General features: G+C 38.6%; 1 protein-coding gene across 1 annotated transcript in view; it reads right to left on the bottom strand.

Moving 5' to 3' along the window:
• LOC102864652 (chromosome unknown open reading frame, human C4orf47) overlaps positions 1 to 18,625 on the bottom strand; it is a 38,757-nt gene that overhangs the window by 14,617 nt on the left and 5,515 nt on the right. Inside the window, exons 2-4 of the mRNA XM_006882246.1 lie at positions 9,668 to 9,887; positions 2,924 to 3,061; positions 2,728 to 2,803 (exon numbers count right to left, since the gene is read on the bottom strand). Coding sequence (XP_006882308.1) covers positions 2,728 to 2,803; positions 2,924 to 3,061; positions 9,668 to 9,887 — 434 coding nt within the window. The remainder of the gene's footprint in view (positions 1 to 2,727; positions 2,804 to 2,923; positions 3,062 to 9,667; positions 9,888 to 18,625) is intronic.

Below are 18,625 nucleotides of genomic sequence, written 5' to 3'. Positions count from 1 at the left end.
TCTATTCAACTCTTTAGTATCTTGAATTCTTCCCTGTGCTTTGGCTTCTCTGCGCTCCAGTGCAATTTTCAGAGTCTCTTCTGACATTCATTTTGGTATATATTAATATATCATATATGTTGTTGTTGTTGTTGTTATGTGCCGTCAATTCGTTTGCGACTCATAGCGACCCTATGTACAACAGCCCTAAACCGTGCTCTGTTAAATATAGTAGTTTCTTCTTTCAATCATGTCTCAGGGACCAGGGGAAGGTACTTTCTGCTTTAGAGTCACTTGTTCTTCAACTGTAAATGAAGATGATAATATTGCCCCCCCTCAATGATGTTGTGATGATTAAATGATATATTTAAAGCACTTTTCATCTACTATGTTAGAGTTGTGCCCCACTCATAGGGACCCTGTAGGAAGAAGCAGAACTATTGCATAGGCTTTCCAAGGCTGTAATCATTAAAGAAGCAGACTGCCAAATCTCTTGCCCCCAAAAGTGGTTGATAAGACTGTTGTTGTTAGATTCTGTCAACTACAACCCACCAAAACCCTATCCTGTGTCATCCACACACTTCCTGACACACTAGAGCCCATTGCTGAAGTCACTGTGTTAATATACATGGTTCAGGGTCTTCTTCTCTTTCGCCAACCCCATGCCTTTCATATCCCATCCCAAGGAATCACCCCTTCTAGCAACATGCCCAAACTATGTGAAGTGAAGATTTATCATCTTTGTCTCCAAAGAGCACTCTGGTTGCACTTTCTCTAAGACATAACTGTTTTTCTTTGGCAGTCCATGGAATATTCAATACTCTTCTCCAACACACAGCTCAAAGGCATGAATTCTTCTTCTGTCATCCTTATTCAATGCTCAGCTCTCAGATACATAGCAAGTGATCAGAAAGATCATTTCCTCAATCAGACGTATTGCTCCTCAATAATTTGGAGAGGTCTGTGACTGCAGACTTACTCAGTGCACTACATTTCCAAGTGACTGTGGACCCAAGATGAAGTTGTTGACAATTTCAGTCTTTTCTCCATCATAATATTGCCTATTAGTCTAGTGATAATAACTTTTGTTTCCTTGATGTTGAGATGCAATCCCTATTAAAGGCTGTATCCTTTGATCTTCTACAACAAGTGCTTCAAGTCCTACTCACTTTCAGCAGGCAGATTGTGTCATCTGCATAACACAAGTTATTGATGAGTTTTCCTCTAATCTTGATGCCACATTCTTCTTCACAGAGCTTGTAAGACTAATAAATACTTAATTTTTCCATTATAATACTTTTTTTACTTTTGCATACAAATTTCATATACATTGTTTCATTCACATACATTATGTTTCATACATGCTTTTATTTACATTGTGTTTCATAAGATCATTCCCTTACATCATGTTTTATAAAATCAATCACCATTGATTTATGCCTACTATTACCCCATCTTTTCAGGTCCTCAGTGGATCTTTCCTAATTCCTTCACCCTCTCCTTCTGCCCACAAAACTCTGCAATCCTGTGATCTCCCTTCCCACTCCCCTTGTTTGTACTTTTATACACATCTCAGAGAGCTGGATAATGACTAAAGGTGACAGAAGAAGAACTGATGCCTTTGAGTGGCGGTGCTAGAGAAATATATTGAATATACCATGGATGGCCAAGAGAACAGGTTTATCCTGGAGATGGTGAAACCGAGCTGCTCCTTGGAGGCAAGGATTTTGAAGCTACATACTTTGGGCATGTTCCCAGGCAGGAAGGACCAGTCCTTGGAGAGGGACATCATGCTTGGAAGGGCAAAAGGACAGCGCTGGAGAGAAAGATGCTGGATGAGATGGATTGACACAGTAACGGGGTATTGGTAAGAGTGTTGGAGAGAGTGAGACAGGCTCAGGATAGAGCAGAGTTCAGAGTTATGTTATTTTTAGGTGCTGTCAAGTCGACCAAGACTCATAGTGACCCTATGAACAAAAGATCTGTACCCTGTTCTATCATGTGCCACCCTAATACTTCCTGACTTAAAGGGGCCCATTGCAGCAGTTACCGTATCAATCCACCTGGTTGAGGGTCTTTCTCTTCTTTGCCGACCCTCCACCCTTCCCAATTCATGTCCTTCTCCAAGGAATAGCACCTCCTAGCAACATGTCTAAATTATGTGGGGCAAAGCCTCATCATTCTTGCCTCCAAAGAAAACTCTGGCTGCACCCTTTCCAAGACATATAGTTCATTCTCTTGGCCATCCATGGGATGTTCAGTGCTCTTCTCCAACATCACACTATTACAGTAAATAATATATTTTTGCATTATAATATTAGTTGCTACCTAAGATTCAAGAAAGAGTTCTAGTGGTGCACTGGTTAAGCACTTGGCTGCCAATGGGAAGGTAGGTGGTTTGAACTCACTCACCACTCCACAGGAGGGACCAAGCTATCAACTCTCTGTATAATCTGTATAAAGATTATCCAGCCTTGGAAGACCTATAGGGCAGTGCTACTCTGCCATCTACACCTGCAGTGAATCAGTCAGCTTGAGGGCACACAGCAAATCAGGTATGGTACTCTGTAGCAGGAGTTAAAAGTTTATCTATAGAAAGGTTTGGGGAATCTACAGCAAGAGGTGGAAATCTACAATCAAATATTACCATAACCTAAAAGCATTAGAATATTACAAATATACAGAACCAAACAAGATATTACACGTGAATTCTCTGAGGGGTGGAAATTTCAAAAGAGACTCTTTTACCTTCCGTGATAGTTTTGCTTCATCGTAGAAATCATCAGAGTGTACGGGTTGTTTACCTATGGTAAGATTTGCATAGCTAAGGAAGGAAAATCAGGAAGAGTGACTCAGGGCGCAGGAACTTTGAACTTAGCTTTTTCTTGTTGGTTTTTTTTTTTTTTTTTGTAACTTCAAAGCAAATGCTATGAAGATCTCTTACCCGTATCCAGTTCCTTTCTTTCCTGGGCTCGTGTATAAGTTCTTCCCAGGTGGCTGGTATTTTTCTTTGGGTGTTAACTGTGCACTGAAGAATGGGAGGGGGCCACCTATTGTTCCATAGTAGCTTCCAAATCCAGACCTTAAATATAGGATTTGCTTTTTTAAAAAAACAATTTTTAAAAATAAAAAGAAGCAGAACATATGCAGTGAATTTGCATAACTTTGCTAAAAGAAAAAACAATTTCATAAATGTTTAATCTATTATTGTCCCTATTTTTTTAAATCACAAAAAAAATGTAATAGGTTTTCACTTTTTGTGCTTATTCTAGATGTTCGATATAAACGAAATTTTATTAATTTTAGGAAGTTAAAAAAGTTTCTGTTAATTCAGCTAATAGTAAATACTCTTTTGTGCTTTCTGAGATTTTCCATGCACATATGACAGGTAAGTAAATGGCTCATTTCTTCTGAACACTTCATGTGGTTGTAAACGAACCCATGAACCACAGATCTGAACCCTGTCTGGCACCATCCTCACCATCTCTGACGTGCAAGAGCCCCTTGCTGCAGTCACTGCCCATCCGCCTTGATGAAGGTCTTCCTCTCTCTCACTGCCCCCCTCTTCTCTACCTTTCCAAGCATGATGTCCCTTTCCAAGGAATATCCCCTCCTAACAGCATGCCCAAAGTATGTCCAGTATTGTTTCTACTGCTGATATCAAATTGGACATCAAGAAATGCTGTTAACAAATTTTCTTCTTTTTAACTGTCATTTAGTTTACTGAAAATGAATTGGCCAAATGTTATGTTCAAGTTGAAGACTCACAGTGACGCCATGAACAACATATCTGAACCAGGCCCTATCCTGTGCCATTCTCACAACCTCTGTCATGCTCAAGCACATTGTGTTAGTCACTTTATCAGGCCAGCTCATTGAGGGTCATCCTCACTTTAGCTGACCTTATACCTTTGACCTTTCCCAGCACCATGCCTTTTTCAAGGCCTCTTTTGAAAATATTCCCAAAGTATATGAGACAAAGTCCCATCAGCCTTGCCTTTAAGGAGCGGTTGTGCTTCATCCAGGACAAATTTCTATGTTCTTTTGGTAATTGATGGAATAATCAATACTCTTCTCCAGTATCACAATTCAAAGACATCAACTCTTCATCAATATGTCTTATTTATTATTCAACTTTCGGATACACAGAAAGCAAATGAAAATATCATGGTTCAGATCAGGTACACCTTAGGTCTTTAAACTGACCTCTTTTCTCTTCAGCACTTTGGAGACGGCTTTGGCCACAGATTTCCCAGTGCAACACATCTTTGATAGCGTACATGTAAGCATTAAACTCTTTTTAAACTCTTCATTTTTATTATTCTGTACTGCATTTTAATGAATAATCTCTTTAACATTTTTATAGTTAAAGAGCTAATGCTAGCAATAGTTACAGTCTGTAATTTTTAAATTATCATTGTTGTTGTTGTTATGTGCCGTCGAGTCGCTTGCGACTCATAGTGACCCTATGTACAACAGCCTAAACTCTGTCCTCTGCCAATCGCACTGTCTCTGACACTCCCATCCCGATTATCCCAGTCACTTAACAGAGCAAGGGAACACTGCATGATTCAAAATTGGGAAGGGCGTACGCCAGAGATGCATCCTATCTCCATACCTTTTCAACCTATATGCAGAACAGATTATCCGGGAGGCTGGGCTCTATGAGGAGAAATGTGGGGTCAAGACTGGTGGACGATTTATCAACAATCTGCATTATGCAGATGACACGACTCTGCTTGCTGAAATTATCATTAATTACTTTTAATAATCAGAATATGGACATTAGTAAAAACTTAACCTTGTTTTTATATTTAAACAAAAACTTTCAAAATCTGGAGTGATAACATCATTGACGTCTTATTACACAAACCTAAATAATAAAGGTCCAAAACACTGCATTAGTTGGTATTTATGCACATGTCATAAAATTCTAAAACCCAGTTAAAAGAAACACAGTAATGATATTGCAGAGAAAAGTATAATTATGCAAAAACATAATAACTTAATATATTAGAAATTATTGTCTTTATAATTAATATAATTTGGTGCTGAATATAATAAATGCTTTTAGGAGGACTTTTCATTCATAATACCAATCTCTCCTTTTGGAAGCAGTTTCCATATACAGTTAAATTATTATTTTTTTCTAATTATCTGTGAGCTTTAAATATATAATAAAAGCTACTCTAATCATAAAACTTGTTATTTTTTGGCCAACAAATAAGCATATTATAAATTAATATGTCACGACAGTAATTCACAGAAATCAAGATTCATTATTAATTACATTTTAATTAATAATTATTAATTATTGTCACAGAAATCAAGATTAATCATGGACCAAAGGAAAGGTTAAAAAAGAAATTATTTAAAGGGTAAGATATATATGGTGGTGGTTGTTGTGTACTGTTGAGTCAGAACTGATCTTCTGGTGCATTTTCAGAGGCAGTTAATCACATGGGAGGAGATTGCTTTTTCTTCTCCCACAAAGCAGAGTGTGTGTGTGTGTGTGTGTGTGTGTGTGTGTGTACTGTGTGTGTGTGTGCACGCACACACACATATACATTGCACTGCAATCCTGAAAGTAAGTGGTTTGAAGCCACCAGATGCTCTGCCCTATCCTGAGCCACTCTCACTGACTCCAACCCACCTACCCCTATTGCACCAGTTATCTTATCAATCCATCTCATTTGGAGTCTTCCTCTCCTGCATCTTCCTCCACCCTTCCAAGACCATTACCCAAGGACCAGTCCCTCCTGGCCACGTGACCAAAGTATATGAGGTGGAGCTTCAAAATCCTAGCCTCCAAGGAGAAACTTGGTTTCATCCTCTCCAAGACAGAATTATTTGTTCTCTTGATAGTCCATGGTATGTTCAAGACTCTTCTCTTCAGCACCACAACCCAAAGGCATCAATTCTCCTTCTACCATCCTTAGTCATGGTCCAGCTCTCTGATGCATAGCAAGTAACTGTGAAGACTATGGCCTGGATCAGGAGAACCCAAGTCTCTAGACTGATATTGTTGCTTTTTAGCACTCGGGAGAAGTAATATTGTCATTTTAAAGTTTTTTGCCTAGTAAGTATATCATCTGGGTTTCCATAGAAGTGGTTCTTTTACTTTATTTTATTTTAAAAGGGCCATTATTTTTAAAATTTAATATAATTTTTATTCTATCCTGGTTTACTTACAAAGTTTGTATGCATTGTTTTTCATACCAGATTTTCTTTCTCCCTTCACCCATTGAATTGTGTGACCCTATGATTACCCACCCTACCCCCACCACCTCTTTTGTCCACCCCCCCACCCCGATGTTCATACTTTTTCTACAATAATGATCCTATACAGGATTTGTCCTTATGGGTCTGAGTTAGTTTACTTAGCATAATGCTCTCTGGTCCCTCCTAAGTTAGGGAGTGATTTGTAAAATCATTGTTCCTGCATGCTGTGTAGTATTGCATTGATTGCAAGTACTATAATTTCTCAATCTGTTTGATTTTGGTTGGACATTTGGGCCCTTTCCATGTTCTTGTGATAGTGAATAATAACACTGCTATGAACATGGGTGTACAAGTCTCTGTGCCTCAGTTCTTATTCTTTTGGGATATAGTCCAAGCAGTGGTATAGCTGGATCTTATGTAATTTCTGTGTTCAGCTTTTTGAGGAAATGCCAAACTGCTTTCTAGAGTGCTTGCAACCCCATCAGCAGTGTATAAGAGTTCCTATCTCACCACACCCTCGCCAACATTTATTACTTGCTGTCCTGTTAAACTTGCCACAGCTACTGGAGTGAGATGGTATTTCACTGTGGTTTTGATTTTCTTCTCTATTATTTCCAGTTATTCTGAGCATTTCGTCATATCTCGGCTATCTGAATTTCTTCTGTGAAAATTCTTTCCATATTTTTTGCCCCTTTTGTAATTGCATTATCAGTCTTTTTCTTGTGGAGACCCTGTACGATGCTGTAAACTTTTGATATGAGACCCTTGTCAGAGATGGTATTGCCAAATGTTTTTCCCCAGTCAGTAGGTTTTCTTTGTACTCTATTGGAAAAAGCTTTTGATATGCACAGGGATTTAATCTTTAGAAAGTCTCATTCATCAGTTTTATCCTCTCCAGATAGTGCATTTCTGGCTGTATTTGGCAGTCTCTTTATACCATAGGCTAGGCTATCTAAACTTGACCCCAGTTTGTCCCTGATGAACTTTATGGTTTGGGGCTTTACTCCCAGGTCTCTGATCCACCATGAGTTTATTTTTGTGTATGGCGTGCAGGCATCAGACCAGTTTTGCCAGCACTATTTGTTGAAAGGTTGTAATTTCCCCATTTGATAGGTTTTATTTCCTTGTTGAATATCAGTTGACCATAAATAGCTGAGTCTATTTCCAGGTTCTCAATTCTGTTCCATTGGTCTATGTGCCTGTCATTATACCAGTATCTTGCTGTTTTGGTTATGATCACTGCGTAGCAGGTCTTGAGGTCAGGGAGCGCTACACCTCCCACTTCATTTTTGTGTATCAGAAGTGCTTTGCTTGTTTGAGGTCTCTTTCCTATCCAAAGAAACATGGCAATTTCCCTTTCAATGTCCTTGAAAAATGAACCTGGTATCTGGATTGGGATTGGGATTGGGATTGCTTTGAACATATAGATTGCTTTTTGGTAGGAATGCCATTTTTACGATACTAAATTTTCCCATTCTGATGTATGGGAAAGCAAAGGGAAGAAATCAAGAAGTTAATAAGCTGAATAGAAGATTTCAAAGGGCCACTCAGAAAGACAAGCCAAAATATAATGAAATGTGCAAGGAGCTAGAGTCGGAAAATCAAAAGGGCTGAACTCACTCAGCATTTCTTAATCTGAAAGAACTAAAGAATAAATTCAAGTTGCAATACCTAAGGATGGTATGGGCAGAATATTTAATGTTTCAAGAAGCATTTAAAGACTATGGAAGAAGTATACAGAGTCATTGTACCAAAAAGAATTGGCAGATGCAGGAGAATTTCAAGAAACATCATTTGATCAAGAGGCAGCTGTGATGAAGAAGGAAGTGCAGGCTGCTCTGAAGGACTTGGCAAAAAATAAAGCCCCAGGAATTGGTGGAATACCAATTGATGTATTTCAACAAACAGATGCCGCCCTACATATGCTCACCAAGAAATCTGGAGGACAACTACTTAGCCAACTGAATGGAAGAGATACATATTTATTCCCATTCAAAAAAAAAAAAAAGTGACACGGCAGAGTGTGGCAATTATCTAGCAATATCACTAATAACACAATGAAACAGTCCAAAATGTAGTATGATAATGAATCCCAGAATCCTTGATTGTGCTTATATGAAACCTATACTTAGACCAGGAGGCAGTCGTCAGAACAGAGCAAGAAAACTTTGCTTAGTTCAAAATCAGGAAGGGTGTATGCCAGAGAGGTGTCCTATCTCCATAATTTTTCAATCTATATGTGGAACAAATCATCTGGGAAGCTGGGCTCTATGAGGAGGAATGTGGCATCAGTATTGGAGAAAGACTCCTCAATAACCTGTGTTATGCAGATGACACAACCCTGCTTGCTGAAACTGAGAAGGACCTGAGGCTCTTGCTGCAGAATGTCAAGGGCTGCAGCCTTCAATATGGATTGAAGCTCTATATCAAGAAAACAAAAATTCTGACCACTAGTCTAATTGGTAGCATCATCATTGATGGTGAAGAGATACAATGGTTAACAACTTCAGTTTGCTTGCTTTCACAAATAACACTCTTGGTACCAGCATTCAAGAAATCAAAAGACAAATTGCATTGGGGAAAGTCTGCTATCAGGGACCTCTCCAGAGCACTGAAAAACAATGATGTCCGTCCAGAGACTAAGGTGCACCTGATCCAGGCCATAGTCTTCGTAATTACTTGTTATGCATCAGAAAGTGAGACAATAACTAGAGATGATAGGAGAATTGATGCCTTTGAGCTGTGGTGTTGGAGAAGAGTATGGAATATACCATACTCTAGAAGAACAAACAGGCTCATCCTGGGGAGGGTGAAACTGCTCTTTGGAGGCAAGGATTCTGAAGCTTCATCTAACATACTTTGGACATATTGCAAGGAGGGACCAGTCCTTGGTGAGGGACATCATGCTTGGAAGGGTGGAGAGACAGCTCAAGAGAGGAAGACCCCTGATGAAATGGATTGACTCAGTGACTGGGGTAATTGGAGTAGGTGTCTCAGGGACAATAATGTTGGCTCCAGATAGAGCAGGGTTCAGAGCTGTTCTACATGTAGGGTCACTAGGAGTTGCAAATAACTGGATGGCTCACAAAAACAACAACAAATGAAAACTTAGCCAAAATGAGCTCATTTGAAATCATCCAATATAGCTCTGTGTGCAACAAACTATTCTAAAAATCACATGCGCAGGGGGGTGGTAGGGATTTAATCATAGGTTGTACAATTTGATGCCAGGGTAAGGAAAACTGAAAGAATTTGTTCTTGAAAACAATGTATTTGAATTTTGTAAATAAACTAGTAGAAAATTAAAAAAAAAAAAAAACCTAAACTTACCAAAGTAAACCCTATCCAAATAAAACAAACCAAAAAACAAAAACAACATTGCATTTAGGCTACAAGAGTGATAGGAAATTTGTTTCAGTAAATTCCCTCCCCTGCACCCACCCCCACCTCCCACCTGAACACTCACGGCTTTTTCTCTCCACTACTAGGAAGGAAGGCTTTGCCGAGATTTTTTTTGGCTTCTTCCATCATATGACGACGTCTCACTTGATTCAGATTAACATAACCTTCACCTTCAAAAATCCTTGCAAAATGGGGCTCAAAATAACCTGGCTGGAGATCTGACATTTGTTTGGATCCCCCGGGTAGCATCTGTTTATTTTTGCTTGCAGCCTCATTAAAAGGTCCTTTAAAAATAGATTAGAAATATCATCATTTCAAGCTTACAAGTAATTAAAAGATATGAAAAAATAACTTTTAAGTTTGAAAATGTGAGTTGGGTTTTAGGCTATAAAACACTTTGAGATGTCCACTGAAAGCTCTGTATTAGAATATACTGTCAATAAGACCAAAGAGGTTTTCTTTATGTTCTAACATTTATATAATAATCCTGGCACAGTTTAATTTAGGCCTGGAAAACACCTTAAATCTCATACAGTCTAACACTTTTTCTATATGCCAGTAAATACTGTGGAAGATGTCATCAGGAATGTGGATGTGTGTAACATCAATGATCACGACGATATATTATCATAGGCATTTAACATACCAGTGATGACTGATATTCACATACACACATTTACATTTTAATGATAGGTTTTCTATACTCAAATTGAAAAATTCCATTACTGGATGTATGCTCAACATAAATTAATTTACTTAAAGTCTTAAACAAAAATATCATACCAGATACATTCATAATTTTCAAAAGCAAAAGACAATCCAAATGTGCATCAAAAGAACAGATAAACAACGTGATGTATTTAACCAGTGGAATACTTTATTTATAACTTAGTAACCTAATGCTGTTTTAATAAATATTTAAAATTTTATTTCTAATTTGGATCTGGGAAAGCTCAATTTGAGAAGTTCTCCTATAATAGGGAAAATTCCTTGAAGTGTAGACAACTCTAAATTTAATCAGTTATTTTAATATTAATTTCTATTAAAAATGTTTTAGAACTTAATTTTTTTTAAAGCAATACATCTACTTGGTCCAAAATGAAATCATAGAGTTGCATAATTTGATGAGTGGAGGTAAAGGATGGGTAAATCAAAGATCCAGTGTGAAACAACCTATACAAACTTTGTAAGCAAACCAGTATAAAATAAAATTTTAAAAAAAACAACAAAATTAAAGATAAGCTTTAAACAATAAATCTTTCTGTCATAATAGAGCACTCAGTCCCTCTTTCCAAAGGCAACCAACAATATTCATTCTGTTTTCCAAAGAATATTTAGGTATGTTGAAGCAAGCGTTTCCATATGCTCCCTTTCTCATTTTCAGTAATAGCCTACTACATTTAATTAGGTGGATCACAACAAATTGTGTTTAACCTTGAGGAAAATGGGAATCCCAGAGCACTTAATTGTGCTCATGCAAAACCTATACTTGAACCAGGAAGTAGTAGTCATTAGAAGACAATACGGAAACACTGCATGGTTCAGGATTAGCAAAGGTGTGCATCAGGGATGCATCCTATTTCTATACTTTTTCAATCTATATGCAGAATAGATAATTCAGGATGCTGGACCTTATAAGGATGAATGTGGCATCAGGATTGGAGAAAGATTCATCAACAACATGCGTTATGCACAGGACACAACCTTGCTTGTTGAAACTGAAGAAGACATGAGTGTTTGTTGCAGAAGGTCAAAGACTGTAGACTTCAATATGGATTGAAGTTCAACATCAAGAAAAAATATTTTCATCACTGGACTGATTGTCAGATTCATGATAGATGGAGAAGAGATTGAGATCATTAACAGCCTCAGTTTGTTTGGTTCCACAATTAACACTCTTGCCACAAGCAGGCAGGAAATCAAAAGACAAACTGCATTGGGAAAGTTTGCTGTCATGGACCTCTCCAGAGAACTAAAAAGCAATGATGTCAGTCTAAAGATTAAGATGTAACTGATTCAGGCCATGGTCTTCATAACTGCTTGCTATGCATCAGAGAGCTGAACAATAACTCAGCCTGATAGAAGAATCAGTGATTTTGAGTTATGTTGGAGAAGAATGTTGAACGTACCATAAACTGCCAAGAAACAAACAGGTATAACCTAGAGATGATGAAACCATGCTGCTCCCTGGAGGCAAGGATTTTGAAGCTTCATCTCATATACTTTGGGCATGTGGTCAGGAGGGACCAGTTCATGGAGAAGGACTTCATGCTTGAAGGATGGAGGGACACTGCAGGAGAGGAAGACTCAAGATGAAATGGATTGACACAGTGACTAGAGAAATGGGATTAGGTCTGTCAGAGACAATGAGATTGGCTCAGAATAGGGTAGATTCAGAGCAGGTGACTCAACAGCACATAACAACAAGAGCAGCAGCATAGACTAGGGAGCTCTATTGGCCTAGTGGCAAGAAGCTGTGTTGCAATCCCAAAGGCACACAGTTTGGGGCCACCAGCCACTCCACAGGAAAGAGATGGACAATTTCCTCCCATGTGATTAACAGCCTCTGAAAACCCACCAGATGGTCAATTATGGTTCATTTCTGACTCTAAGGTACACAACAACAACACACAGTTACTATTACTCATGTGAAAGCTCAAACTGAAGTTGAAAAAATTAAAAGCTACCCCACAAGAACCAAAATATGAGCCTGAGTGAATACCATGTGAATTTAAAAATCGTCTCCAGAATAGTTTTGAGGCATTGAACATTAATGATCAAAGAGACAAGATAGCTTATAGGATATGATGTCAAATACATAATCCATGAAGAGACCAGAAGATTTTTAACAAAGGAAGAAAAACCAAAATGGATGACAGAAGAGATCTGAAAATGTTGAAGAGCAGCAAGAAGCCAAAACAAAAAGGAGAAACCCAGAAGTCAGAATGTAGAGATTTCGAAAGGCAGCTTGAGAATACAAAGAGAAGAATTATAATGAAATGTTCAAAGAACTGGAGCTGGAGATTAGAAAGGGAAGAACTCACTTGGTATTTCTCAAGTTGAAAGAACTGAGACCAAATTCAAGCTGTGAACTGCAATACTGAGAGATGATAAGGTTAAAATCTTGAACGATCCAAAAATATGAAAAGGAAGACGGAAGGACACAGAGTCACTGTACCAAAAAGAATTGGTTGACCTGGGACAATTTAAAGAATTACCATGTGAACAAGAACCATTGGTAATGCAGGAAGAAGTTCAGGGTGCACTGGAAGCACTGGCAAAAATATAAGACTCCAGGAATCAATGGAATATCAATTGATGTATTTCAACTAACAGAGGCATCCCTGGATATGCTCACAAGTGTATGCCAAGAAACTAGGAAATTTATGCCCAACTGACTAGAAGAGGTACTTATCCTAATGGATATCCTAATAGAGATACCCATCCTTATCCCAAGAAAAGTGATCTAACAGAATGGGGGAAATATCAAACAGAGCAAAGAAACGCTAAAAGGTTTAAAACTAGGAAAGGTAAGTGTCTGGGTTGTATCCTTTCTCCTTACCTACTTAATCTGTATGCTGAGAAAAAAAAATTTAAGAAGCTGGGCTCTATTAATAAAAATGTGACATCACGATTTGAGGAAGACTCATTAATAACACTTGTTATATGGATGACACAACCTCGCTTGCTGAAAGTGAGGAGGAAATGAAGAGCTTGATGTGGAAGGTTAAAACAACTGTAGCCTTCAGAATGGATTGCATCTCAATGTCAAGAAAACAAAAATCTTCGCCACTGGACAGACAAGCAACACCATGATGGACGGAGAAAGTCTGAGACTCAACAACTTCATCCTACTCATATCCACAATCAATACACTCGGTACCAGAAGACAGGAGATAAGGTGACATATTGCACTGGGAAAGTCCATAGTCAGGGACCTCTCCAAATTGTTGAAGAGTAATGATGCCTTGGATGCACTCACCAGTCTATGCCAGGTAATTTGGAGGAGAGCTATCTGGCCAACAGATTGGAAGAGGTCCATATTTGTTTCTATTCCCAAGGAACGTGACCCAACTGAATGTGGAAACTATCAAATAATATTAATATCATGTGCAAGCAAAATATTGCTGAAGATAATTCAAAATTGGCTAGAACAGTACATAGCTAGGGAAAGACATTTCACTGTGCGGATCATGACAAGTAGTGGCTGACACTGAGAAGAATGGGAATCCCACTTGATTGTGCTCATGCAGAACCTATACCTGGAGCAGGAGACTGTTGTGTGAATGGAGCAGGGAAGAACTGCATGGTCTGGAACTGGGAAGGGAGTGTATAAGGGTTGCATTCTCTCACCGTACCTATTCAATTTGTATGCTGAGCAAATTTACCAAGAAGCTGGACTCTAGGAGGAGGAGTGTGGCATCAGGATTGGAGGGAGACTCATCATAATTTGTGTTATACAGATGACACAACCTTGTTTGTTGAAAGTGAGGAGGGCTTGAAGCACTTGTTGCACAAGATCAAGGAATGCTGCCTTGAAAATGAAGATTCTTACCACTAGATGGATAGGCAGTGTCATGATGGATGGAGAGGAGATTGAAACTGTCAACAGCTTCATCTTGCTTGATCCACAATTAACACCCTTGGTATGAGCAGTCAGGAAATAAGGAGACGCAATGCACTTAGGGACCTTTCCAAATTACTGAGGAATAGTGATGTCAGTTTGAAGACTAAGGTACATCTGGTTCAAGCCATACATAGTCTTTCTAATTACTAGTTATGCATTTGAGACCTTGACAATGAATAAAGATGACATAAAACGAATTCTTTTTTTTTTTCTGTGCTGTTGGAGAACAGCACTGGACATCCCATGAATTGGCAAAAGAACGAATAGGTATGTTTTGGAGATGAGGCAGCCAGAGTACTCTTTGGAGGCAAGACAGATGAGGCTTCGCCTCACATACTTTGGACATGGTGGAAGAAGGTGCTAATTCTTGGAGAAAGACATGATGTTGGGGAGGGCTGACGGTTGGCGAGGGAGAGGAAGACCTTCAACCAGGAGGACTGATACGATGACTGCTGCAATGGAATCTTGTGTGTCAGGAAGTGTGAGGATGGTGCAGGATGGAACAGAGTTCAGATCTTTCACTCATAGGGTCACTATGAGTCATCCTTGACTCAACAGCACCTAACAACAACAAATGATGTCGGTTTAAGGTCTAAAATGCATCTGATTCAGGCTAGGATCTTTTTAATCACTTGCTATGGATCTGAGAGCTGGACAATGAATAATAATGACAGAAGAAGAATTGATACCTTTCAATGGTGGCATTGGAAAAGTGGCCTAAAGATCCCATGAACTGCCAAAAGAACAAACATATGTCTTGTAGAAGGTTCAGCCAGAGTGCTTCTTGGAGGCTAGGATAAAGAGGCTTCATCTCACATACTCTGGGCATGTTGCTAGGAGAGGTTATTCCTTGGAGAGGGACATAGTGCTTGGGAAGGTGGAGTGGTGACAAAGAAAAGAAAGACCCTCAAGCAGGTGGATTGAAAACAGGTGGATTGATATAAGGACTGTGGTAAGGGCTTGAGTGAGTCAGATATGTGATAATCGCACAGGATAGGACAGTATCAGATCAACTGTTTATAGGGTAGCTATGAGGCATATCAGATTCCATGGCACAACCACACCATTAATATTACATGCAAGAAAATTACTGCTGAAATCGTCCAAAAGCAGCTAGAAGAGCACATTCTCAGAGAAGTTCCAAGAAGTTCAAGCTGAGTTTAGAAGAGGCTATAGCATCAGGTTTATCATTACTGATTGTCAGATGGATCCTGGGTAAAAGCAGAGAATACCTGAAGAATGTCTATTTGTGTTCTGACTTTGAAAAGATATGTGAGTGTGTGGATCCTAACAAACAAAGGCAAACATTAAGAATGGGAATCCCAGAACACTTAATTATGCTCATATGATACCTATATCTAGACCAGGAATCAGTTATTTGAACAGAGCCAAGGTAATACCATGTGTTTTAAAATCAGGAAAGGTCCACGTCAAGGTTGTATCCTTTACCCATACCTATTCAATCTGTTTACTGAGCAAACCAGAAGGGAAGCTGGGTTCTATTAAGAAGAATAGGAGGAAGAAAAGCTCAACAACAATATACATTATGAAGATGACACAACCTTGCTTGATGAAAGTGAGGAGGACTTGAAACACTTGCTGAGAAGATCAAAGACTATAGCCTTCAGAATAGATTAAATCTCAACATCAAGAAAATTTAAATCCTCACCACTAAACCAGTAAGCAACATCATGACAGGAGAAAACATTCAAGTTGTCAATAATTTCAAGGTACTTGGATCCACAATCAATACTCTTGGGATTAGCAGCCAGAAGATCAGAAGACATATTGCATTAGGCAAGTCTGCAGTCATGTAATGCACTTCTCTAAATTACTAAAAAGTGATGATTTCAGTTTGAAGACTAAGGGGCACCTGATCCAGGCCATGGTCTTTTCAATTACTTTCTATGCATGTGAAAGCTGGATAATGAGTAAAGATAACAGAAGAAGAGTTGATGCCTTTGAAGTGTGGTGTTGGTGAAGAGTACTGAATATCCCATGGTCTCTCAAAAGAACACAGATAGGTCTTGGAGAGAGTACAGAAACCATGCTCTTTAGACAAAAGGATGACAATGCTTCATCTCACAGATTTTCAGCATGCTGCTAAGAGAGACTATTCCTTGAGAGGGGCCTCCCTTTCATGCTTTAAAAAGTGGAGGTTCAGCAAAAAAGAAGAAGACCCTCAACAAGATGGCTTGACATAGTGGCTGTAGCAACAGGCTCAAAGTGTCAGAGAAGATGAGGATGGCACAGGATAGGACAGAGTTCATATCTGTTGTTTATCAGGTCACTATGACTTGTACTCAACAGCATACAACAACAACATACAAATGATTGTATCCCTTGTTCTTTTGTTTAATTATAATATTGTTATATTATTCTAATATATGCACCAACAACTGAGGTCAAAGAGGAGAAAACTGAGGATATATACCATCATTTGCAGTCAGAAATTGATCATACATGCAGTCCAGATGCATTAATAGTTACTTGTGACTGGAATGCAACAGCTGGAAACAATGAGGAAGAAATGGCAGTCAGAAAGTGCAGACTCGGTAACAGAAAAGAGGTTAGAGATCAAATAATTGAATTCTGTATGTTCAATGATTTGTCCATCACAAAAGCCTTTCTTAAAAAACCACAAAAGGCAATTTTACACATGGACATCACCGGGTGGACTGCATAGGAATCTGATTCACCATATATAGGGGAAGAATTCTTGGAGAGGTTTAGTACCAGCAGTCAAAACCAGGCTAGCGTGGCTGACTGTGGAATCATCAATTACCACAAACAAGATCAAGCTGAACAAATTAAAACAAGTCCAAAAGAACCAAAATATGACTTTGAGTATTTCACCTGAATTTAAACATCACCTCCAGAACAGGTTGAAGCACTGGACATTAATTATCGAAGACCAGATGAGATGAAATGAAAGATATCATTCATAAGAAGATAACCAAAGGTCGTTATAAATTCAGAGGAGGAAGAAAAAATCAAAATGGATATCAGAAGAGACTCTGAAAATTGCACTAGAGTATCAAGAAGCCAAACAAAGAGAAGAGATGTCTAGAAAAAAGGAATTAATATTTCAAAGGGGGGGAGGGTCCAGAAGACAAAGCAAAGTATTACAATGGAATGTGCAAAGATCTGTAGCAGGAGAATAAAAAGTGGAAAACTTTCAAAGCATTTCTCAAGATGAGATACCTGAAAAATAAATTTAAGCTGTGACGTGCAATACTGAGACATACTATGGGCAATGTCTTGAAGCATCAAGGGAGCATCAAAAGAAGATGGAAGGGATACACAGGGTCACTTTACCATAAAGAATTGCTCAGCACTGAAAAATTTCAGGAAGTATCATCTGAACAAGTTGCTGGTATGGTGATGTCAAGTCAAGTATAACTCATAACAACCCTGTAAACAACAGATCTGAAACCTGTCCTATCTTTTGCCAACCCCATCATCTCTGAAACACATGAGCTCATTGCTGCAGTTACTGTCAGTCCATTTCATTGTGGTTCTTCCTCACATTCACTGACCTTCCATCTTTATAAGTATGGTATTCCTTTCCAAGTAACAGTCTCTCCTTAGCAACATGCCCAAAATATGAGAGACAATGTTTCACCATCCTTGTCTATAAGGAGTATTCTGGCTGCATTTTTTCTAAGACATACCTATTTGGGGTTTTTGGCAGTCCACGGGATATTCAACACTCTTCTCCAAAACCACAGCTCAAAGAAATCACCTCTTCCTCTGTCATCCTTATTTATTGTTGAGCTCTCAGATATGTAGCAACTGATTGAAAAGACCATGGTCTGGATCAGGCACACCTTAGTCTTCAAACTGATAAACTTGCTCCTCACTAATTTGAAGAAGTCCATGACTGAAGACTTGCCCAATGCTTGTCTGCTGATCTCTTGACTGTTGGTACTAAGGGTGCTGATAGTAGATCCAAGTAAGATGAAAACATTGACAATTTCAATCATTTCTCCATCTATCATGATGTTGCTTATGTATCGAGTGGTGAATATTTCTACCTTCTGGATGTTGAGATGAAATCCATACAGAAGTATGTAGTCTTTGCTCATCTAGTTTGTTGAGTCCTCCTCACTTTCAGTAAACAGGTAAGTAAGCATAAATTTATTCTTTCTTTAAGTAAGCATAAATGCAAGTTTCTTTTGATCTTCCTCCTATCCTGATGCCACATTCTTCTTCATAGACTCCAGCTTTTCAAATCATTTGCTAAATGTACAGATTAAATAGATAAGGAGAAAGGATATGAACTTGATGTACACCTTTCCTGATATTAAACCATGTAGTGTTCCTTGCTCTGTCTGTACAACAGTTTCTTGATCTAGGTATATGTTTCATGTGAGTGTAATTAAGTGTTCTGGG

This window comes from Elephantulus edwardii, unplaced genomic scaffold (genome assembly GCF_000299155.1).
Source record: "Elephantulus edwardii isolate Elephantulus edwardi_28Jun2011 unplaced genomic scaffold, EleEdw1.0 scaffold00018, whole genome shotgun sequence".
Lineage (NCBI taxonomy): Eukaryota > Metazoa > Chordata > Mammalia > Macroscelidea > Macroscelididae > Elephantulus > Elephantulus edwardii.
Note: the sequence above shows the minus strand (reverse complement) of the source record. Positions and strands in the feature narration are given on the sequence as shown.